Source organism: Amaranthus tricolor, chromosome 2, assembly GCF_026212465.1.
Source record: "Amaranthus tricolor cultivar Red isolate AtriRed21 chromosome 2, ASM2621246v1, whole genome shotgun sequence".
NCBI classification, from domain to species: Eukaryota; Viridiplantae; Streptophyta; class Magnoliopsida; order Caryophyllales; family Amaranthaceae; genus Amaranthus; species Amaranthus tricolor.
In genome coordinates, this window is record NC_080048.1 from 11,505,814 (window position 1) to 11,531,605 (window position 25,792).

Here is a 25,792-nt window from a genome sequence, read left to right on the forward strand (position 1 = left end):
AACGTATGATATTTTTATATACATTAATGTTAGAAATGTTATTTATATGTTTATATTATAAATTTTCAAGTATTGTAATTACTACCCGAAATCAATATTAAATTAAAGTCACAAAAGAAAATTATATAAATCTGAAAAATTTTCATTTATATGATATTATTGAGGAATATATGTTTTATTATATGTATTTTCACTTTAATGTTCTTGTATGTAAATTTTATGAATTTCTATTATGTAAAAATGCGTAAAAACGGTGTTTTGTGATTTTTTTTGAAGTTCTTATTGTGAATAAATTTTGTGTGAACTTAGTAACTTAGGAATGTATTTTATATGAACTCCACAGTAGATAAAAGTCTGAAAATCATTTAGGTTCATTTCCTTAAAGTTATTTCATTAAAATGGTTATTTATGGAATTTTAAGTAATAAAATATGTTCTAATATATAATAGGGGGGGTTAAATATAATCTTAATGGAGAAAACAATCTATAAAATAATCTTATTATGTTTCCTATAAGTTTGGACTAGAATATAAACTTTTGGTATTTTTCTACGAATTTTTACCAAGTGTTTTACTACTTACCAATAAAACGTAGAATGCTAAACTATGAAATAATTACTATATGAAGTTATTTCGAGCTATAATGTTTTATGAGACTTTTATATGGGCAGTAGGTTTGAAATTTGATTTTGAGATAATTTTATATGACCATCTACGGACCCTTGTGAATTTTAAATAAAATGATAAATCCAAAAACGATAAAATATGAAATAAATACTAAATGGACTATTTTGGACTTGAAATTTTTGTGAGACACTCCCATACATAGTAGGATCATATGAGGACCTCGGACAAATTTTTCGTGGACATTTGAGGACATTAATAATTTTATGTCGGTTTATCGGTAAATTGGCCAAACAATTTAATTAGAATGCATAGGCTCGTTTTTCTTGAGCTTTCTGGTCTAAAACTCACTTCATATAGCTTCTGGACCTCAAATATATTTTGATATTATTTTTATTGGTTATGGTGGATTTTTAATCAATTTACATGTTTAATCGATGCAAATTCCTTATTAAATATTACGAAAGTTTTTCCTTAAGTATTATAAGTTTATATGGCCTTGTAAAGAAATTATATAGCCCCTAAACCTTATCATAGTTTTTAGTATTTTATTTATTGAGAATCTCTTAATTATTGATATAGCAAATATGTTGATTTTTCCCTAAGAGGATATTGACTTGGAGTTTGACTACACTAGGGTTGACTTATAGCAATGTGAAAATAGATAACATGGAGTCATATTTGAACTTATGTGTATTTGGATGAATGACTCTAATAGTAAGAAAATGTCGAACCACGGACCGGCGTGTAATCCGGCGCCCGTGTTTCCCTGCACGTAGAAATGCGGGGTTAGACAGGGGGTCCGAGAAAGTCCTATCCTGTAGAAGCTCGAACATAAAAATTGGTGGAGTAACGGCTTCCATCACAGTTAGAGTTTCGTATATGTTCTTCCTCTAGCCAGACCCTTATGTATATTAGAAAGTCATTATTATGTGTGTTGTGCATATGTAATTTCGGATCTAAGTAGGTCCATTAGATAAACCTTATAGTTCCCAAGTATAGGTGACTGTAGCAAAGATATTTATTTACATTCATGTGATGATTGTGAAAAATTGTTAAAAGTATTCAAGAACTAAAGATCGATGTACTTTGCATATCTTGTGAATATATTATGATTGTTATAGTTTATTAAGGAGTTTGTACTCGACGTTAGGCGCTGATTCCGATTCAAACAGCTATCATCCGTATCATAGATGACAGTATTTTGCAGGAAGGTTTAGCTTCAAGTTTCGATCCAGGACGCAACATTTATTTTCTTTATCAAGGATTTAGCCGCGTTTTATTTTACTTATTGTTAACTTTAATGATCATAGTGTAGTTATGCTTTTTTTATGTTTTGAGAAAACAATATATGTTATTCTCTCAATTGTAATATTTTAAACTTATGTTTTTTAAACGATTTTAAATTTCAATGGAGTTTACAAGTTTGGAATTTAAGACTTTTGCATTATTTATTGTAACTATAATTATTAGCGTGAATTATATAATGGGACTTTTTAACCTGTTATGAATACTTATTGCCCTTAGTATACTCTACATCGAACATATTGATTCATTGCATATCAAAGATAATTGCATAAAAGACATCGCATAAAGGAATTAGGAAAAAAAAGAGTTACCTGATGCTCATCAGAAATCACAGTCCAGCCTTTACCATTAGTTTGGGATAAACCCTTCTTCAACACAGAAAGAAACCATTCCCAAGACTCACTGTTCTCCCCCTCTACTACTGCCCATGCTATAGGGAATATCTGTTCATTTGGGTCACTTCCAATTGCTGATAATAGCATACCCCCTAGGAAAGGCTTGGTGAAACAACCATCAATGTTCCTATAACCATTATACCAACCATCCCAAAGCTTCATAAAAAACAAAAAATCTTTGAAGCACAAGTGGGTTGGTGTTTGGGACTATTAGAATGCTAAACTTACTCTGGGGTCTATTATTTTTAAAAGCCTCAACATAGTTCATCACCTTATTGTAAAGCTCTTTCATTGAACCATGAAGCCTCTTATGGGCATTATATTTGACGTGGTATGCAAAGTCCCGACTGCAAATAACACTGTACTTGCTCCTCATCAAGTCCGTAATCTCATTGGATGGAATATGTGGTCTTTTTTTTGAACACTTCCAGCATTTGCTCAGCCACCCATTTAGATTTCAATCTAGTATTTCTCTTTATGTTTTTTTGACAGGTATGTTTGTTCTTAACTTACTTTACTACCCCCTCCTTAAGATGCTTGATTATCTTCACCCTACGATGCTTAAATATCTTCGCCCTTAGATGCTTGATTATCCTCAACCTCAGACTCCTGATTACCAAAGGAGCATGACAACAAAACTATGAACTATATATGAATGATAAAACATTTACATGACAGTCTTTTACATTTTAGTCTTAACATTCCCCCTTAAATGCCTTTCTTAGTCGTCTCATTAAAAACACGATAAAAATGGATAAAAAGGGAAAAAAACATGATTTTATTGTATACTACATCAGTTAAAATCTTAGTATTAAAACCCAGTGCAATAAAAACTTGAACGAAGGGATAAACTATCTAGTGTGCATAATTCTGCCTCTGATTTTAGCATATACCCTAAAGATGACACATCCCAATTTTGTGTATCAATCTCAAACTTTTTTGGTGGATGAAATTTAGTTAATAAGTCTGCAAGATTTTTGCTTGGTTAAATTTATTTCTTGAGGTCATGTGTGAAGGAAATTTTTAGCAAGTGTTTTGTTCAATCATCTTTTGTGAAATTTTTACTAACTTGTGCAATACGAGCAGTGTTGTCTTCATAAATTATTGTTGGAGAACTAATTATTGCACTCATTCCACATCTTTCTTGACTATGATTAAATACTGGCCTCAACCATGCACAACCTCTACTTGCTTCGTAAAAGGTAATCAGGTATATGCACATTTTGATGATGTAGTTGTAAATGTTTGTTTTGTGATTTTCCAAAATAATGCGGTACTTTCATATGCAAATACGTATCCATTTTGTGATTTTGGACTTTTGTGGGTCAGAATAAGATCCAATATCTGCATATCCAACAAGAATGGTATCTTGTTTTGATTGATAAAGCAATTTAAATTCTTTTGTCCTTTGAAGGCAAGAACAAATGTTTTATCCCATTTTAATGTTTATTTATGATCCAAGATCGAGTATTAGTGTTCATGAACTCGTTGCTTTGGTTCTTGAGATACTCGAGTTTAAATCTTTTTTTTCATAAGCCAGATTTTATCACATGCTAAACTTGGAATTATGTTGGGGATATGTAGCTAGCCCAAAAGTTACTCTTGGTTTTCCAACATTTTTAATCGTTATTTTATTAAAGTTTAAACAATAAAAGAAGGTAGAAACAATGAGTCTATAAATAGTTGATTTATTTAATATCAACATATTTAATACATTTAATAAGGGACTTTTGGTACTTCATGTACTAGACCTTTGATGCTTCATGTACTAGACTTTTGGCGCTTCATTCTCTATCTTTTTTTGCTTATTTAATCTAAGTGTGCATTGTATGTGTAAGCATTCTAGAAGGTTGTACTTAGTTCTATATAAAGGGACCTTATGAAATAAAAAAAAATTCAAGTTGTTGATTAATCATTTTTAAACCTTGAATTATACATCGTTTTTGTTCTTGTGTTTGTCCAAAGAAATAGTAATTCCAACTATCACTTTGAGTTTGTCTTTAGTGTTAATTCTTAGGAGAGATTGAGTGCGTCTTATCTCTAGCCTAAAACCCAAATCATTGAGTTTCTTTTTGTGATTTGGTTCTTATCAATCTTCTTCTACTAATCTTTCTTATCTAATCATTCTTCTCTATTCTTTATTATACAACAAAATTAGAAACTTTTCAATCTAAGTGTGTTCTTCCTAATCACACTTATATTAATTTATTAGTAGCTACGATGTCTTGCTAATATATTTTTTAGAGAGCGATGTTGGCTCTTATATTATTCGTTAGATACATTTAGACGTGTTCAAACAGACCCGACAACTCGATATATACCCGACCTTATAACCCAACCTAACTTTTACCAAACTTCAAAATGAATTTACAATCATATGAAAACCAATATGGAGCCAATATTCAATTTTGAACCGACATGAAACACCTACCTTTGATATTAACCCGATGACCCGTATCAAAACATGTAGATACATTAAAGCACCAACTGCACTTAAGATTGGCAATTTAGGGTCTCATTTTTTCATAAGGTCAAAACAAATCATCTTTTGCATTTATTGGTTGCACTATCATTGGGGAGTTTAGTGAATGAGCTTTGTCTATATAAAATCGTATCAAGACCAACTCTGTATAGTTGGACTCGTGGACAATTCCATCCTTTAAGTATTCTATCTGTAATCTGAGACAAAATTTGTTTTTCCTAAATCTTTCTTTTTAAATTCTTTCATCAAATATTTTGCAGTTTGTTTAAGTTGTTTGGGAGTTTTAATAATATTTAAATCATTATTACAACCTTTAAATATAGAAAATCTTGATTGAGTCCATTTAATGAATATATAAGAACTAATTTGATCAGTTTTAAGGCCTCTGTCATTACCTATCCAATAAGACTATAATACCTCCTTCTTCCAGATTTCAGCCCATAATGTGATCTATTCACCTTTATAGAGAACATTGCTCGTGGTTTGTGGTTTATGGTTTTTAGCAATTTTTGTCTTTCAAGAATTTTCATTTAAATGTATGTGTCAAGTGACCCTCATAAATATGTAGTCATGGCATCCATAAGTCACATTTGTAAACTATTGGAGACAGTTAGACTTACTAGAAATCTTAGTGTAATTGTGTCAAATACTAGAGAATATGCTTCCTTGACATCACCCCTTGGTATTTAGGAGAAACTGTGCTATAAGTCTTGCCTTGTATCTAACAAGTTAACACCCTTAGTACACTAATTGAAGGCGGCCCACTCTTTTCTTCTCAATTTTCTGTCATCTAACTCATGTTCTAATTTGCATGACAAATTCAAGTGTTGAATCTTATAAGGTAAATATGCTACTCTATCATAGAGAATGTTTTAACAAATTTTGGTTGATTTTTCCAGTAATATAATTCTTTTTTTGAATTTTTTTGATTTTTTTTCCTTTAGGGTTTGTGTTCATATTTTTTGTTTATTTTCCAGTAATTTAGTTTATTATTTTTTGAATTTTTGTTGATTTATTAGGGTTTGACTTCTTATCTTTGGTTAGTTCGAATTTTTCTGTTGTTTTTTTCTTTTAGGGTTTTAGTTCTTGTATAATTTATTTAGGGTTTTTTTGTTGAATAATTTTTTGAATGTTAAATAAGTACGATAATTTCTATTTATGTAAGCTCAGTATTTAAATAGTTTCTATTTAAATTAATATGTATGTATGATGATTGGAGTTGCTAATGGATGAAATATTCATAAATTGTGAAGAATACATTAGCTTTGTACACAATTGCTTTTAAAAGAAAAAAAATCGTAATCCAAATAAGACCAGATTGTTTTAAAACGGTCTAGTCTGGTGTTTATACTGGTCTGGTCTAGTCTGAAAAATTTTCTGACTTGACCCAACATCTAACTTTGAATTCAAATTTCTCTTATTTTTATTAATTGACAAACAAGAAAGATATACACTAATCTTAAAATCAATAATTTAGTAAAACAAACACACCAAGTAGATACACTAAATGATCTTTATTAAATTAAGTAATGCCTAGTAGAGTGGTCTTGTAATGGGTTCATCAAAACCACATCATACTGTAACAATTTTAAAGTCTTAATACGTTCATAACAACCAATATTAAACTCAATAATTTTCACAATTATTAATTAAAAAAGTATCAATAATGAACAAAAATTGAATCATTAATAACTCAGTGACACCAAATGAAACAATGCCTCAACTGGTAATCTAGATAAAAACAAAACAATTCTTAGGTAGCAAGAATTTTCATTAAAAAGCTAAGAGTCCTAACTCCTAGGCATGTGTTGTTCATAAAATAGTCATATATATGGTCAAAACTCTCAATTTAATCATTAGAAAGCAATAATATAGATATTAATATCTATGGATATAGTTGATTGGGTGGGCTAAAGCTCAATTTCGCATTTTTGTGGAATATTTTTAAAATCGTGTACAATCGGTAGAATCGTACAATTTTATTATAAGTATACGATTCCATACGATTCTAACGATTCTAATTGTGAGTCTAAAATTCAAATGACATATTTTCTGTGTTAAGTTGAATTTGAAAGGCTACTCTATTAGTTTTTTATTAAATCATTAATATAATATCCAAAAGAATAAAGCTTGATAATAATTCGCACTCCGTCGAAGGTCCGAGAGTCTGAGTCGGAGCAAAGTTGGAATACATATAAATATATAATCCGACTCCAAGTGGAGATGTACTGAAAAACATAATCCGAGTTTTATCCGTAGCAAAGTCGAAGGGTGTATAATCCAAGACAAATCCGATCCATTGTCATCCCTATTTAGGATTATCATAGCAATACTGATAATAATGTTGTTTAGGGGTGTTACTATGAAGTTTAAGATACGCATTCCTAGTTTAGTGAGATGCTTCTTAGCTCTCCATCACGTTTTCCACATAGAATTGAATGGGGTTTTTGTGGAGAGGTGATGGTTTTCTAGTTGGAGGATACTGAGCTAGTTCATTTCTAGCAACGGGGAAATTCTAGTTCCCATTAACTTTTGCACTTCTTCATTAAGAACATTGATCACCTTGTTCGAACACCTTGGAAAACATGTGACTTTTGTACTTCTTCATTACAAATATTGATCACAAACTTCATCATTCACATATCATTATTCTCATCTTTAAAGTTCACTTTCAATACTCCCATAAACATTCATGTATTAGCATTTAGCATACATAATTGCACTCCCTTAAAGGGAGCAGTCAAGTCACTATAACTCTAACAACTAAGATATGTTTTTAACAATTATAGTTCCTATATTTTTTCACTAACTTTATTATTTTTTTTAATTCTTCTAGTCTTCATTTTTCTTTAATCAAATTTATATTCAATAAAATAATATATACATGTTTTAAAAGTTCTATTATTTTAATTCTCGTGAACATTTCTTGTGGGAGCAATTTTAAAAAATGGAGGATGGAACTTGCTAGTGTCTAAGAAGTTGTCCAAACAAACTGAACGTATTCCTTGTATATTGCAAAATCCAAATATAATTCCCACTCTATGTTTGTTTGTGATCCTTTCTAATAATTAAATACAAGACCTTTTATTCCTGCCAATATAATAATCAAACCGCCATCTCAAATATCAATTTGATCATAATTTTTTTAAATGATTTAGATTAAACCGTCATCTCAAATAACGGTTTACTCAATTTTTTTTCAAATTTGTTTAAATAAAATCGTCATCTTGGATAGTGATTTACTTATAAAAATAGCAAATCGCTATTGTAGATAGCGCTTTTATCTAAAAATTTTTTTAAAAAAATTGCGTAATATCCTACGTGGACAATTCCAAGGGAAATTAGTTTTCCAAAACACGTTGGAAATTATGTTATAAAATAACAATATTGAAGGAAAATGATTCAAACTCTTTTAAAAAAACTATTTGGGAAATTCCATGTGGTGACCACAAATGGGTTTTTAAAAACGCGTGGTGACTTTGAGCAACCAAATTTTCCATTTGGTACACAAAATGTTTAATTTTTAGTTAAATTAAGTATTTATTTTGAGTGGATTTATATAGTCAATTAGGGTGATCATCTTTTGTCTACCACGTGAAAAAATTAAATGGTAAAGATCACTCCATGTATTACAAAAAATATTTATCTACCATGTAAAATAACCGAAAATTCAGAATTACCACATGCAATTTGTTAGCTGCATTTTATTCATATTTTATCCCCATTATTTGGCTTTATTGTTTTGGGATTTTGCATAACTATGCTTGCTTCATTTGAGATTTTACTTTTGGATGGGTATTTTGGTGTTTTTGTGCATTTTAGGTAATATTCAACAAAACCGATCACAAACCAAATACATTTGGCGCATACAATACTCACGTAATTCCAAAAGCTCAAGTAATCAAAGCCTTGATGACCCAAGTCAAGGAAACAAGGCCAAAAGGAGCTAAAGTAGACCTTTATAAGCCCACTCGGCCAAAACTGGGTCGAGCCAAGCTTGCTCGAACATAAAAAAGACTTGTATTAGAGATAAAAGCTGAGCAGGACCATCCTGAAGGCCGCTCGACCCGGTCGAGCGATATTGGCTCAAATCGAGCGACAGTACTATTCACTTCCAATAGCTTTAGAATGTCGACAGAAGCATTTTCAATGGGTCGAGCGGAGTTATTTTTTGGTGATTTTTCTGTTTTTAAAGATTTTCACCTGTGTACCTAATGCTCGCTCGACAGGTCGAGCAGATTGGCTCGGGTCGAGCGATTTGGGCGGTCAGAAATAATTACGCTTTTGCAAGCTGCCGATTGGCTGCCCTACCCATTTCTTGTGGCTCTCATACTCTACTACTCCACCACCCTATTTGCTACCCATCTATCTATCTCACACATAGGATGGTGGAGCAATCATGAAGCCACCACCCACCACTTGTCCTCCCTCCTATAAATAGAGAAGAAGAAGGCTTAAGCAAATCATCCATTTTTCTTCTACAACTCATGTTCTGAATTTTAAGCTTTCATTAGTTAGTTTTAATCTTCCTTTACGTATTTTCCTTGATTTATTCTTGTACTCTTAGTTGCAATTTCTATTCAAACACTTATTCGAAGGTTCAAGCTTTTGATTAGTTCATCATTGAAGATCATTTGATATATTTATGTAATTGAGATTAAGTCAATCTATTGAAGCATTTCATCAAACATTTGGATTGCAATTGGAGCTTATGAAGTTTATCATTGGCATTCTTTAGTTCTGCAATTAATTATCTTCTTTGGATTGAATTCCAAGCTAGTAATTTCTATTCTCAACATTTAATTGCTTTTGATTTTTGTTATTAGTGCTTATCATGAATTCAATGTCTTCAGTTATGTTTAACTTCAATATGAGTGAGTAGTTTATTCTGGCTTAGGCTAGGTATTATCACATGTATGTAGTCTAAATTGCTTTCTTTACCTTTGGCTTGGTGGTGTTGTTTATGGTTTGAGATGAATTTTGCTATTATCGTAGTGTCATTGGATTGAGGGCGAGAGTCGATTTCTAATGATAATCCATTCTTAAAAATCGAATCATCTCCATGAGAATAGGTAGATGTTTTGATTGGAAATGTTGAATGTGTGTTCCATGTCTTAAAATGTGCTTAGCTCCATGAGAATAGGTAGTTGAGTATGTTTTAGGAAGCTTTTGTTGCTTGAGAGAGAACATTAGTATCCAAGATACATTCTTCCCCATAACCCATATCCATGACCTTAAGTTAAAGATTAGTAAACACTATTTTAGTGAGAAAGTTTAGCCTTTGCCTCTTCGTCATCATATTATCATTTCATGTGTTTGTATTGCCTTTAATCTTATGTTCTTGATTAATTAGCATCTTTACTTGTTTTATGCTTTGTTTTAGCTTTAGTCTTTATTTTCTTATTTTAGTTAATTACACCAACAAACATCTATATATATGTTGTTGAACCAACTAATCGATTGAGAATCCCTTGATATACACCCCACTCCCTGTGGATTCGACTCGCACTTGCTAAGCGTACTTCACTACGCCGTGCACTTGCGGTATTACTATTGAAGGACGTAAATTCCCGATCACAATTTCTTAAATTATTTTAATTACACAAATTCTTATGGAAGACGGTCTCTGTGAGAGACTGCCTAGATGGGCCGACCCAATTACTTAAAATAAAAGAAAAATATTAATCTGATGTGTACAATTAATTAGATGGGAAACTGTACCCCCATCATTTTAAATGTCTCATTGTAAAATGCACCATTTTAATTTTCCAACTACTAATCATCAGTAACCCATAAATACTTTCTATATTCAGTAATTTTCATTTCCTTTCCCATTTCATAAGAAACCCATTGTCTTCTTCTCAGTTTCTCCATTTTCACCATTGTTGTTTACTTCTTGCCAGCGCGACTTTTTTTTTTAATCAAAAATCTTGCTCAGTTTCTTTATTTAACACAGGTATTTAGAATTTAGGTTATTTTTACTCAATTTCGTGCATTTACTCAGTTGTTTTTTTATTCGCATTTAGGTTTTTTTTCTTGGTTTGATATTAATTTTCAAGTTGTTATTTTAATTATAATCGAAAGTTACTCTTGTTTTACTGCATTTAATATGTTATTTTGTTCGATTTAAGTCATGGATGATGAAAAAACTTTAGCATTTTCCATGCAGAATTTGAAAAGACCCATCTTCAACCCGAAAATCAGTGTTGATGATCAAGATTCAAGCCCCAAACCTGAACGGAAGAAGGCTAAATTGTATTATGTCAAGTTGAAAACAGATGAAGGATCGTAAGTAAATTAGATGTAACATAATAATTTTGATTTCGTTCTAATATTGTTGTTTATGTGTAAATTGGCATTAGACCTATTGGTATTTTGTTTATTGTAAATCGATTTTGAGTATCATACAAGTTGACAATAGATCTTATCTAAGTTGGCATTTATATATATAAATTGGGATTATATTTATTAGGCGTTGACATTAAATCTGATAAATGTTGCATGTTTCTTAGTTTAAATTTACATTAGGTCTAAAAATTGGCTTTAAATATGTTATAAGTTGGCATTATGACTAATATAAGTTGGCATTCAACATGTGTGAAATTGGGTTTATGTTTGTTTTAAGTTGATGGTTATTTTGTTGTAAGTTTGGGATTAGTTTTATAGTAACTTGATATTATATTGTTATAAATTGGTATTTAAATTATTCTAAGTCGTTTTTTTTTTCTGTATGTGTAAGTTGACATTATATAAATAGGCATTAGATTTAGTATAAATTGGCTTTAAGTTGATATAAATTGGCACTAGATCTTGTGTAAATTGGGTTTAAATATGCTTTAAGCGGGAATTTTTCTTTTTTTTGTTTTAATTTGACACTATGTAACATATAAGTTGGTATTAGTATGATTTAATTTGGCATTAGATATATTATAAGTTGGTATCAAGACTGATGTACATTGGCATTAGGTCTAATGTAAGTTTATTTTATATCTATTGTAAGTTGGTATTGTGTTTAATATAAGGTTGTATTTAATCTGAGATAAATTGGGATGAAGTCTGATATAAGTGGTTATTAGGTCTGATGTAAGCTGGCATTAGGTTTGATATAAGTTGACATTAAGGCTGATGTAATCTAACATTAAGAATAGTATCATTTAATACAATTAAACTAAAACTGTAGAATAACTATATGAATAGTGGATAGTGTAAGTATACTAGTTTTTAAATATATAAGCACTTATTAATTTAAATTGCAATGTGTTTTAATATTTTATTATGATGCTTATTATACTAAACGACACAATTTTCAGGAGGCGGCTCCTTGTTCTCTTTTGCTGCCTCAGTTAGGTGTTGCTAGTGATGGCGACTTAACTGAGGTTGCATATGGTGTGGCCCAGCCAACCAAAGAGGGTCAAACAGTGCATTCGATGCCTGTTACAAGTGGCCACATCAGTGTGACTGTGTAAACTATTCTAAAGGGGTTTGAAGATTTCTCACTCCCGGTTCCAATGCCAGAATGGAGCCTTGAGAAACTATCAGACGCCCTAGGTAGTTTCGTCACATGGCCGTATGCTTGGGTCCGATTCACAAACATGGTAACAATCATTTGTACCTTATTTATTTTTATTTTTTTAATTGCATGCTTACACTAATTTAATTGTATAAATAGAAATAGCAAAAGAGTCAAAAGGGATCTTGGAGAGAGATCGGTTCATCAGCAAAGGTGTTGACTGGGTCAAAGTCGATGCCACGCATTCCAATTTTGACTGATGCGGAGCTAAAAGATCTCACTCAAGATTGCAAATGGCTGCACACTTGTGCATCTCGCACAAGTGAGAAGGACCCAATCATTCTAAACCTGCAGAAGGAACAATTCTGCTTTTTAGAGAGCTCATTTGTAATTATTGGTCCTAGTGACATTAGATAATTTTTGAGAGGAGAGTTGTTGAACGTAGCTCTTATCCATGTCTACATGAGGTGATGTTCATTATCGTACAAGTTAGGCATTGTTGTTTAATTATTTTAATAACCGAATTACTAACAAAATTTTCTTATTCGTGAGTTTAGTGAGGCATATAAGGAGCTAAATTCTTGCGAACCTCCAATAAAAAATTGGATGGTTTTGTCCTAAGTCGATTTCGGGTACTAAATGTGTAAATGTTCCAGATGACGTCAGAGCATACATTGAGACTTCTTTGACTAATTCCCTTGCATCTAAACACACGTTCATTCTGGCTCCATATGTAGAAGAGTAAGTTTTATTTTTGAAATTGAACTTATCTTTTGATTTTTAAGTTCACATAATCTCTAATTTGTTGATTTTAACTTTGCATTTGTAGTTTGCATTGGATACTTTTGGTCATTTGTCCTTTAACAAACATTATGCACGTCTTCGACTCATTACAAAAACCTCAAAGCCCGCCTCGCAACACAAAATTCAAAGCGTTGTTGAATGCGTACGTAATATTAATTATTTTACCAATTTGATTTAATTAAGTGTTATATATATATATATATATATATATATATATATATATATATATATATATATATATATATATATATTATATATATATATATATATTATATATATATATATATATATATATATATATATATATATATATATATATATATATATATATATATATATATATATATATATATATATATATATATGTATATAGTATTACTTTTCCCATGCGTTTCAGCACAATGAAGAAAGTGCATGGACAAATAAGATCTACATCCGGAGCCACATTTTCAAAATGGACAGCATTAAAGGTACACAAATTCGATTTTATGGGTTTTAAGCTTTTTTTGGACTTTCGCGCATAAAGTAGCACAAACTTGGTTTGTTTTGCACGAAACTTGGCACACAACACTATTTGGTATATATTATTGTGTTGAAGTGGTTAGAATTGAAAATCATAGTCATATGCTAGAAATTACGTGTTAAGTTGCGATTTTATGGGTTTTTAAGTGTCTTTGGCACTTTTGCGCATAAAGTAGCGCTCAAACTTGGTTTGTTTTGCACGAAACTTGGCATACAACACTATTTGGTATATATTATTTTGTTGAAGTGGTTAGAATTGAAAATCATAGTCATATGCTAGAAATTACGTGTTAAGTTACGATTTTAAGGGTTTTTAAACGTTTTTGGCACTTTTGCGCTTAAAGTAGCTCAAACTTGGTTTGTTTTGCACGAAACTTGGCACACAACACTATTTGGTATATATTATTGTGTTGAAATGGTAAGAATTGAAAATCATAGAAATGGTAAGAATTGAAAATCATAGTCATATGCTAGAAATTACGTGTTAAGTTGCGATTTTATGAGTTTTTAAGAGTTTTTGGTACTTTTGCGCATAAAGTAGCTCAAACTTGGTTTGTTTTGCACGAAACTTGGCACACAACACTATTTGGTATATATTATTGTGTTGAAGTGGTTGGAATTGAAAATCATAGTCATATGCTAGAAACTACGTGTTAAGTTGCGATTTTAAAGATTTTTAAGCGTTTTTTGCACTTTTGCGTATAAAGTAGCTCAAACTTGGTTTGTTTTGCACGAAACTTGGCATACAACACTATTTGGTATATATTATTGTGTTGAAGTGGTTAGAATTGAAAATCATAGTCATATGCTAGACATTACGTGTTAAGTTACGATTTTAAGGGTTTTTAAGCGTTTTTGGCACTTTTGCGCTTAAAGTAGCTCAAACTTGGTTTGTTTTGCACGAAACTTGGCACACAACACTATTTAGTATATATTATTGTGTTGAAGTGGTTATAATTGAAAATCATAGTTATATGCTAGAAATTACGTGTTAATTTAGTTGCGATTTAATGCTAACTTACAGTACACTTAATACCTACTTACATCATATTTAATACCAATTTACATTAGACATAATGCCAATTTACATTAGGCTAATGCCAAATTACATCATACTTAATGTCAATTAATATCAGAATTATTGCCTACTTACATCAAAATTAATGCCAACTTACACCATACTTAATGCCAGCTTACAACACACTTAATACCTACTTACAACTAGACTTAATACTAACTTACAGTACACTTATTACATACCAATTTACATCAGACTTACTGCCTACTTACATAAAACGTAATGCCAACTTACATCATACTTAATGCCAACTTACAACACGCTTAATACCTACTTACACCAGACTTAATGCCAACTTACAGTACACGTAATACATATTGTATTCTCATCACCATGTTCAATGTCATTGTGTTATTCTTCCTCCTCACAACAACAAGGGGTTTTATTTCAATTAATTTTTATAAAAAATAATTTCAAAAAACAAAATAATAATTGGGGGTTTAATTTAAAAAAAATCAAGAACCAAATATTAACCTTTCTTCTTCCTTCTCAAAAATATCGCAATATTTACAGACGATTGTGCTGAATATCGAATTTTTCCATGAAAGCATCCATGATGTTTTTACTGATAATATAAAAAGAGATGTTAATGACATTTATTGATAGTGAACCTTTTTTAAAGATTAATGCAATAATTACATGAATGGTTTTCAAGAGTAGAAATTAACAATGTTCATTGGAATATGAAAAGTGTCGTGATAAAGGAGTTTTGCTGGCTGCTGAGGTTAAATGTTGTTTAAGTTTTTTTTTTATGTTATTAATGAAATCAGCATCAAAGGCTTGGACTTGAAGACCGTCTCTAAAAAAACAATCTCTCAAGAGACTAGTTGTTTTAATTAACCTTAGGTAGGGCTGAACATGGTTTGGTCTAAACCGTAAACCAAACCGAACCAAACCGTAATTTAAATATTTGGTCTGGTCTACGGTTTAAATGGTCTGGTCCAGTTTTTTTTTTTAAAATGGTTTACGGTCCGGTCCCGGTTTTAAAATTTTCAAACCAAACCGGACCGGAAAACCGTATTAAAATCAAATATTAGGGGATTAATTTAGGGAAACTACTCGTGAGTGAACTCCTGCTGGCTGCTTCCATCTCCTTTTCCAAAATCGTGAGTCGTGAATTCTCTTCCCTTCCTTGCCTTCTCTCTGATTCCTCGCCTCCTCTCTAATTCCTCGCCTCCGGCCCTCCTTCGAGGCTTCAAATCTTCGAGCTTCAAGCCTTCAACCCATCGACAGTCGATAGTGCTTCTGTGCTTCTTCGAGGCTTCAACGCTCCTCCTCCAATCTTCATTCTCCAATCTCAGCAGTCACCACGGAATCTAGTGTAGAATCTCGTAATGTAAGTGTAGAATCTTCATTCTTAGAATCTCGTTTGATATGTTGAATGTTAAATTGTTTAAATTCAAAGAATGAAGAATCTCAACTTTCAGTTGAATACTTGAATGTTTAAATTTATCAGTTTTTGTTTAAATTCTCCAATCTTCCTTCAAATTTTGTTTAAATTAGTTATGGACGAATGGATTGCTTAATTTTCAGTTGAATGTTGAATGAATCTCGTAATGTTAAATTGTTTGATTGGAATTTATCAGTTTTAGGGTTTGATTGGAATTCTGAATGTTGAATGAAATTCTGAATGTTAAATTGTTAATTATGTTGAATGTTGAATGTTAATATGTTGGTATTACTCGTTTGATATGTTGAATGTTAAATTGTTTAAATTCGAAGAATGAAGAATCTCAACTTTCAGTTGAATACTTGAATGTTTAAATTTATCAGTTTTTGTTTAAATTCTCCAATCTTCCTTCAACTTTTGTTTAAATTGGTTATGGACGAATGGATTGCTTAATTTTCAGTTGAATGTTGAATGAATCTCGTAATGTTAAATTGTTTGATTGGAATTTGATTGGAATTTATCAGTTTTAGGGTTTGATAATGATTGGAAGTTAAATAAAAGAATCTTAAACTTTTGTCCAATATCAAGTCATAAAGGTCAGGCCATTGGGAAGGCAATTGAGAAATGTCTGCTTGCTTGGGGTCTTGAAAATGTGATGACCATTACTGTTAACAATGCTAGTTCTAATGACACTGCAATTGCTTATTTAAAAACAAGAGTCAAAACGTGGGGAACTAGTGTGTTGAATGGAGAATATTTGCATGTAAGATGTATTGCTCATATCATGAACTTAGTGGTTAATGATGGTCTTAAATTAGTTACTGATGCGGTTTGTGGAGTTCGAGGTGCTGTTAAATTTATTTTATCTTCTCCATCTAGAATTGAAAAGTTTTATAAGTGTGTTTCGGATGAGAAGATTCCATCAAAAAACATGTTGTCTCTTGATGTGGTCACACGGTGGAACTCAACTTATTTGATGTTAAGCATTGCTTTGAAGTTTATATTGGCATTTGAGAGGTATGATGGGGAAGATCCAAATTTTCATGAGCATCTTCTAGATCCCCATGATTATGGGAATGGTTTAGGAAAGCCTACTACTGATGATTGGGACCAAGTGAAGAGCTTAGTTCAATTATTAGAAGTGTTTTATAATTTAACTTTGCGTGTGTCTGGTTCACAATTTGTTACTTGTAATGGTTGTTTTGATGATATAACTGATGCTGATTGTTTGCTAAAAGAATGGTGTGAAAGTCCTAATTATGAGTTTAAGGATATGGCACAAAGAATGAAAGAGAAGTGTGATAAGTATTGGGGGGATCCTAAAAAACTAAATGTTATGCTATATGTTGCTGCTGTACTTGATCCTAGATATAAATGGGAAACTGTGGAATTCGGGATAAGACAAATGTACACAAAAGATAATGATGCTTCTGTTGTTTGTATGCGGGTAAAGAATGCCCTTTATGATTTATATAATGAATACAAAGGCTTTCATTCCACATCCGCAACAACGAACCAAAGTGATGGTGCTTCAAATTCTAGCAAAGATGTAGAACCTGGTCTTCCGAAAAAAGGACTTATGAGATCTAAGTTTAAAAAACTCAAAGAGTCTCGTGAGGATGGGGAGTTGACTAAAACAGAGGTGGACAAGTATTTAGATGAGGTTACAGAAGAAGATGGAGATGGCTTTGATATTTTGACATGGTGGAAAAACAATACTTCAAGGTTTCCCATTCTTTCTCTTGTAGCTCGTGATGTGCTAGCCATTCCTGTATCCACAGTTGCATCGGAAAGTGCCTTTAGCACTGGAGGTCGAGTTCTAGATTCATTTCGAAGTTCATTAAGTCCAAAGATGGCAGAAGCTCTTATTTCTTGTCAAGATTGGCTTCGTGCTTCTTCTCTAAAAGTTGAGGAGTGCTTCGAGGATATAGTACAACTAGAGAACGGTATGTGATCTTTCATATCATGATTAGTATTATGTTTATTTTATAAAATCATATTTTTTGATGTTTTTTTTATTGTATAGAGTTATCGAAGATCAATTTGGCTCCTTCAGTTATTGATGTTCCTTGATGCAATGATGCATATTCATAGATGAAGTCGCTATTGCTAAGTGCTGACTAGTGACTACTATGAATTTACTTTATGTTCTATATTATAAAATTAGTGATGTACTTAACTATTGAAAATTTATAATGTTTCGGATTTGATGATGTAATTTGTTTACAGATTATCGTTTATCTTAGATTCTGACTCAATAAAAATTTAAAAAAAAAATAAAAAACGTAGACCAGACCAAACCAGACCGTTCTAGAACGGTCTGATCTAGTCCGGTCTGGTCTGAAAAATTTCCAGACCGGTATTTCTGATCTGGTCTGATTTTTCTGTCAAACCAGACCAGACCGGACCGTGTTCAGCCCTAACCTTAGGTTAAGCAACGACATAGTTGATCGACACTCACACGCCCAGTGCGCATTGTTTAAAATTGTTAGCACCGTAGGTCCCACATCCACTCGCCTTTTCTTCCTCGTGCATCGAGTTTCCTTCTTCTGAATATTCCTACCATATTTGGAAACTCTTGGAATAGGAGTAAATATTAGTACTAGCAGACACTAGTTTTGACCGCGAAAATGAGTAAAGACGCAGTGTCTCGTATCATTTGTGTGATTCTGTTTGCGTTGGGTAAGATCAATCAGTTAAATTGTAGCCGAACCTTTTCTTCTTCCTCTCACGTTTTCTTCCCTCTTACCAGTCACCCATTTTCGATTTCTTTTCTCCGCATAAAATGGCACCATCAGGAAGACGTCACAAGGTATACTATGTCTTCATCATCTATTTCTTTCCCCTGTGTTTTTCTTGTAATTTTAATGGCAATTTTTAATTGTTTCTTGAAATGTAGCCGGGTCTCAGGCGCATGGATGCCGCTATTGAGGCTCTTACACCCATGGGTTTCACTCCCCTTCAAATTAAACGCCGAGTTAATACCTTGCTGAAAGTGGGTCTTCTTTCTTACTTACTTTTTTCTCCCTTTTTTCAAAATTAGGTGTATTTATTAATTTTTTCGTGTTGGTGATTGCAGCTGTATGATGGTGGATGGGTTTTCATCGAGGATTCTGCTTACAAAGTGCTCATTGATTCTTTACTGGAGGATGAGGACGGGGTTCAATCTGAAGTAGAGGAGCCCGTATCTAGCCGCAGTATTAGGGTATTATTGTTTCTTGTATATGCTTAGATTTTTACATCAAATTCATAATATTTATTGTTTTAGAGTTCTTTTTGGTTGTAATTTTAAAACGAAAAAAGGAATTCTTTTGGTTTCATCATATTATAGACTTGTAGTAAGAGTAGTCTAAATCATGTCTGTTTCTGGATTTTGTATGTTTTGAAGGATTCGCCATTTGACAGTAGACATCAATGTATTGAGGAAACTAAGCCATCACCAGCTGAGCCATTACGAGTTGAAGCATCACAAGCTGAGAAATTACGAATTGAAGCATCACAAGCTGAGCCGTCACAAGCTGGATTATCACAATTTAAGACATCACCAGTTGAGTTATTACATGCTGAAGCATCACAAGCTGAGCCATTACTAGCTGGAGCACCACATGAAGGTGAGGGGCTTGTCTATACTATTGAAACAATGTTAGATTGGTTATGTTTTGTATGTTTCTAATAGTCCATAAAGATTAGGCTCTAGGCACCGCAAGAGCTTTTGGGCGTCAGGCGCCTCAAAATCCGGTGAAAAATAAATTGAAAGTCCCAAAAATACCCAAGAAAAATTCTATAAAAAACAAGGCGATAAATAAAAAAAAGAAGAAAAGAGAAAACATACATGAGAGGTGTTCGCATCAAATAATTATCTTTTGCGCTAAACATGAAAAAGCATTTTAACACTATGTTTGGATAATAATTTTGGAGAGTAAAGAAAGGGGGAAGGGGAGAAGGAAGAGAAAGAAAGGGAAGAGAAATAAAGGGAAATAACTCTTGTTTGAATAGGAGGGAATAGAAGGGAAAGGAAGGGAGATGGGAGTTATCTCTTCAAATCTTTCCAATTTTGGAGAGATTGGATGTTTAACAAAAAGTATTCATCAAATCCTTCCAATTTCCTCCCCTCCAAATTCCTTCCCTTCTATTTTGCTATCCAAACAAGAAATTCTTCCTCGTTTCAAATCTCTCCCTTTCCTTTTTCTCCATTTCCTTCCATCCAAACACATCCTAAGCTTCAAAGGTGCTCTGAGGCATGTCATGTCATGGATTGACTTAGCCATAGGACGGATTTTACTAATGACAAAAGAGAAATGTATATGAATGTATCAATTTATATGTAAAATGTAAATGTATAACGAAAGATTAAATGTAAACAAAGAACGATTACAAAGTATAGTATACAAGCATTCGAGAGGCTTTTTCTCTCCCAATGAGTATTAAACTCCACTTAAAACTATTACTTGAATGAATGCCTAATTCCCTTCCCTTCCCTTCCCTTCCTCTCTATTTATACTAAATATCTCTACATTTTATTCTCCAAGCTTAACTAATTGCTCAGTATTATTTATTGCAATTCTTATATTACCCCCTCCTAGCCCTTCATGACAGTGCTCTTGCCTTTAAACCCCCGATGGTATTGGTATGTCCAACAAAAGTGGTGTTTTTTTCCAATTATTAGATATTAGATGAAATATCTCGTTTTTGGATGATTAGCATCAATTCTCACTTACTTCAATGTCTATAATGGGATATTAGGGTTGTGGTTCTAGAGATAGTAAAATTAAGCTAAAAATAATATAGTAGGAAAACATTCATACAATTCTCATGAACAAGGGAAGAAGATTAATAGGTTGAAGCCTCCATGACGTAGTTCAATAAAGGTGTGTTGATGAGATAAAGGTTTATAATGATCTTGATGGATCTCTAGAGAAAATGAAGGAAAGTGAATGTGGTCTGATTGGAAATCGGTGTGATTAACTAAGCCTTCTTGCTGTAGCTCCTAGAGTTTCCCTGGTTTCATTCTTAAGTTTCCTAATTTGATCTGTTTTTGATAAGTTGAAGTTCAGAATTGATTATCTTTTATGGTTAGTGCACTTGATGTTGATACATTAGATCAACATTTTGCAATTCAAGTGTATATTTATAAGCGCTCTTATGCAAGACTAGAGATTTTGCATGTGAAATAGTAATGTTCTGTGATGATCGAGTTTTGACTTGAGCATTCTAGAGTATAAGATGCTCCACTTTTCTATCTCATAGTTGATTCCCCTAGAGTGCATTCATGTTCTTATATGGTATTCGATATTGATCCCCAACATTCTTTTAGACTTGCTAATCTTATCTTTCGTGTATGTTTTTTTTTTCTTTATATTATATCAGCATTGGGAGGGGGTTTTAATCATAGATCTTTGACCCTTGCCCAAGCTTAAGTCGAAGACCAACCTTATGTTATTTATAATGTTGTGTAGTTTGAGGGACATCTTATCATGTTTATTTGGTGTGATTAACTAAGTTTGCTCTAAATATCTAACAAAGAAACACTTATTCAGTTCATCCAAAAACACGACCTTAGGAGGGTGAATTACAACTTTATTTATAGGAGATATAGACTTACTAATAAGCTTACACATCTAACTCCTTTACTCTTCATCTAACTTAACTTCCAACCGATGACTCTCATTAAATGCTACTACAAACTTTCTAAGTAACTCCAACTTACCTTAGGGAAAAAGATTAACTCACTAAAATGATCCAAATAAAGGGTACATTTAATAATATCTTTAGAAAAATTTAATCCACTAGTCTTTAAGTAAATTCAACTGTTCTTACTACTTTATTTGAATCTTAAATAGCCGAGTTTTGGAAAACCATGTAACCACCCAAGTGCTCTTCAAGGAAGCCTTGAATTACTGGTTTTCATCTCCTTGTATTGATGCTTGTATATCTTATCTTGATTGCTTGTATTTACCATGCCATCCACTTGCATTTCACCCTCATTTCCTTGCTTGATGGTTGATTAAGAGGGTGGTAATCCTCCTCTTTGTAACAGAAATTAGTCGTAGGACTATCATCAAGAAAAACTTTGATGTACAACTTAAGATTCCATTGGATTCTTTCATGTAATGTTCTTCAATGCAATGATGCATTAAGACCCATATTTGATTCTCTTATTAACTTGAAATTTCTTACTTCTTGCAGAATTCTTGAACTTTAGGACTTTGATCAACACCTTCACTTAGAGTTGCACAAAATTTAGTTTACACCCTTAACCAAATTGTATTTTTGTTGTTTCTGGCCCAAAAATCAGTGCTATTTTTTTGATCAAATCATGTTTTCCGTTTTGGTTAACGGTGTAAACTAGTTCACCCGATTGAAACATAACCTAGTTGTGGATTGGGCTAGTGATTTTAGCAAAGCTTGTCTAAGAGTATTAGTGTAGCAAGCTAAGGGGCTTTTTCAAATGTATTTTCAATTCCTTGTGCTAGTTATATTTACTTAAAATTACTTTTGCACTTAATTTCTATGAAGTTAGAGGTTGAAATCGGTTAAAACTTAGAAGTCTTGGTGCTAATAGAAATAGTACTTTCACCAAGAGTCTTATAGTATTATGAGCTCATGTAATTCACAAAATTCAGTACATTGAACAAATTGAGATTATTGAGTCAAATTTGCATGTTCAAAACAAGGCTCTATGTGTCCCCAACAAGCTGACCAACATTCAGCATGATCTGATGGTTGAAATTCCGATATATGACATTTTCGTGGAGGCTGTAAACTGCTTTGAACCTTTCCTCAACGGTTGTCCCATTTTATGATTAACAGAACATTAGTGTAAGTATGAATATAATGTCATCTATATTGAATTAAAAAATATTCCTTGCCAATCAAACTAAGGCTCAATTGACAATGCCCTCTTTATTAACAAAAAAATTTTCCACCTACTTCTACAGAATGAAATCCATAATGAATATTCTAAACAAATAATTCAGTAAATACAAAATAAAGACTTCATATGATAAAGACAATGCCCTCTTACCTTTTTAATGGTCATGCTTCTCTAGTTTTAGTATCTCATTTTCTTGATAATTTTCATTTCAATGCATTACCATTGGAAGAGGTGGTATTAGGTGATAATGAAAATTTGTAAACAAAAAAACTTTTTTGTGATCAAAGTTTTATTACCATGGGAATGACATGGAACTTTTGATGAAATTTTACACTATATATATTATTCCTATTACCACTATTTAGTACAACTAACCAAATGGTCTGTTAAAGTACAAGTCTACATTGGTTTTATAAAGAAATGTTGATTGCTTAAAACTTTTCTAGGACATATTTCTGTTGACATGTCTGCATTAGTTTGATAGCTTGAATTTATAACCTGTTACATGACTGATACCATTTTATTGGCAAATAAAATACCAGGTAGTAGACCTAAGAAACATAAACTTTGTCTTGGTTGGCTTGGGCCGAAGGATGAAGAAGACTATGTTCTATTGGAGCCTTCACCAGTTCGGAGTTGGATTACTGGACAGAGACTACGAAAGCGAAAATCTGGGTGGGATATGAAGCCAGATGATCCATGGATGATGATGCATCAAAGGACTGCAAGCTAACTTGTACATTGCTAATTTCTTTGGTATGCTTTTAGCTTACTGCATTTGGACTTGGAGAATAGAGAACTGTTTAGGTCTCGTACTAGAAGATTAGGACATGCACTAACAAATTAAATTTAGGACGATGTATTGAAGAGCTTGAAGGTGAGAATTTTCACAACTAGAACATTCTCAGAAAATCCACATTTATGTTTTCACTACATGCTTATATGGTGTTGATTCTGACGATATTTATTGGGGCAAATGTCTAGCATTGAAAATAAAATCACTAGCTATAAAATGGCATAAAATATAAAAAGGCATATGACATAAACTCACTATCGATTTTGGGCTTACTGGCCCTCAGATTTAGTGTCCCGTCATAATCGACAACCCATCCTCTCACTAGACGTTAATCCGTCCCTAAACTACTGAGGCATAGCATAGGGAGCCAAGGATTGGCATAACCACCTGGCTTTCAAAGTCAGCCGATTGGCCCAGAAGAGCCGCTTACACCACATGGAGTAAATATGTGAAAGGATGTTTACCACACCTTTCACATACCCACCTGAATCCATTCTCTGTTGGGGTGGGTGCTAGAAACTTACTACCGGTTTTGGGCTTATTGGCCCTATTAGGCGAGTGTCATGTCACAAGCGAAAACCCACCTTCTCACCAGGTGTCAATTCGTCTCTAAACTACTGAGACGTAGCATAGGAGGCCAAGCATTGGCATGACCACTTGGCTTTCTGAGTCAGTCGATTACGGCTCCGAAGAGTCGCCTACCCCATAGGGAGTAGATATGTGATCGCTGAAAGGTACTCTTATAGAATCCCGTTTTTGAAAGCATCTATTGAGTATAAAAAAGTTTATATAAGAAAATTGGACAACTTGCATCTATCAGTTAAACTTTAGCCTGTTAAAGTTTAATAGGTTGAACTTTAACAATTACATCCGTTGGAACGAACTTTAAAATTAGTTTTGATCCGGCCGACTTTTTTTACTTGGAACCTAAACATCAAATAATTTTGTTTTTTAATTCAAATTGTTTAAAATTTTAAGTAAGGAAATTGAAAAAAAGTTAATTAGAAGTAATTAAAAAAGGGAGTTACTAAATATCGCCACCCTTTTCATTTTATCGCTTCCTTCAAATGAAATTACGAAATTGCTCCTGATTTTTAAAAAATTACAAAATTGTCACTCCCTACAAATTTCTTATTTATAATAATAATAATAATAATAATAATAATATCATTAACAACAATAATAATAATAATTAACTTTTTTATATTCTTCAAAAAGAATATAAATAAAATTAATAATAATAACAATAATAATAATAATAATAATAATAATAATAATAATAAAATATAAAATTAATAATTATTATTCAAAAAGAAAAAAATTGAATCGCCCAGAATCGGGCGATTGGACCCCTGATTCTGGGCGATTCAATTTTTTTTTTCTTTTTGAATAATAATTATTAATTTTATTATTATTATTATTATTATTATTATTATTATTATTATTATTATTATTATTATTATTTATATTTTTTTTGAAGAATATAAAAAAGTTAATTATTATTATTATTGTTGTTATTGATATTATTATTATTATTATTATTATTATTATTATTATTATTATTATTATTATTATTAAGAAATTTGTACAGAGTGGCAAAATTGTATTTTTTTAAAAATCAGGGGTAAATTCGTAATTTCATTTGGAAGGGGGTGGCGATAAAATAAAAAGGGTGACGATGTTTAAGAATTGGGTAAAATCATTTGCCAACCCTAAGCGATGACAAACTCGTACCTGGGCTGCCATTATCTCCAGCCATCCTCGTCTTCACCTACGTAGTCTACAGGCAACAAGCTTTAGACTTGATCGAATCAACTGAACAAACTGTACCTGTAGCAATTGAATAAATCGAAGCAATTTGGCAAGAGTACCTCTTAGGGGTCGCTTGGATTGGAAGTAAATAATTAAGGGATAAAAAAGTCAAACTAATGTAACAAAGGTATTTAGAGATGCAAATGAAGTTATTGAAGTAATTGTGATAGAGATAGAATGAAAGTAAATTATAAAAAA

General features: G+C 32.1%; 1 protein-coding gene across 1 annotated transcript; it reads left to right on the forward strand.

Moving 5' to 3' along the window:
• The first annotated feature begins 18,638 nt into the window (after positions 1 to 18,638).
• LOC130802806 (probable inactive histone-lysine N-methyltransferase SUVR1) lies at positions 18,639 to 24,824 on the forward strand. Its single transcript, XM_057666894.1, has 6 exons — positions 18,639 to 18,794; positions 18,865 to 18,924; positions 19,012 to 19,107; positions 19,192 to 19,317; positions 19,501 to 19,723; positions 23,529 to 24,824. Exons 2-6 carry the CDS (start codon positions 18,898 to 18,900, stop codon positions 23,717 to 23,719), a joined length of 663 nt encoding a protein of 220 aa, XP_057522877.1. The 5' UTR covers positions 18,639 to 18,794; positions 18,865 to 18,897; the 3' UTR covers positions 23,720 to 24,824.
• Positions 24,825 to 25,792: the final 968 nt, after the last annotated feature.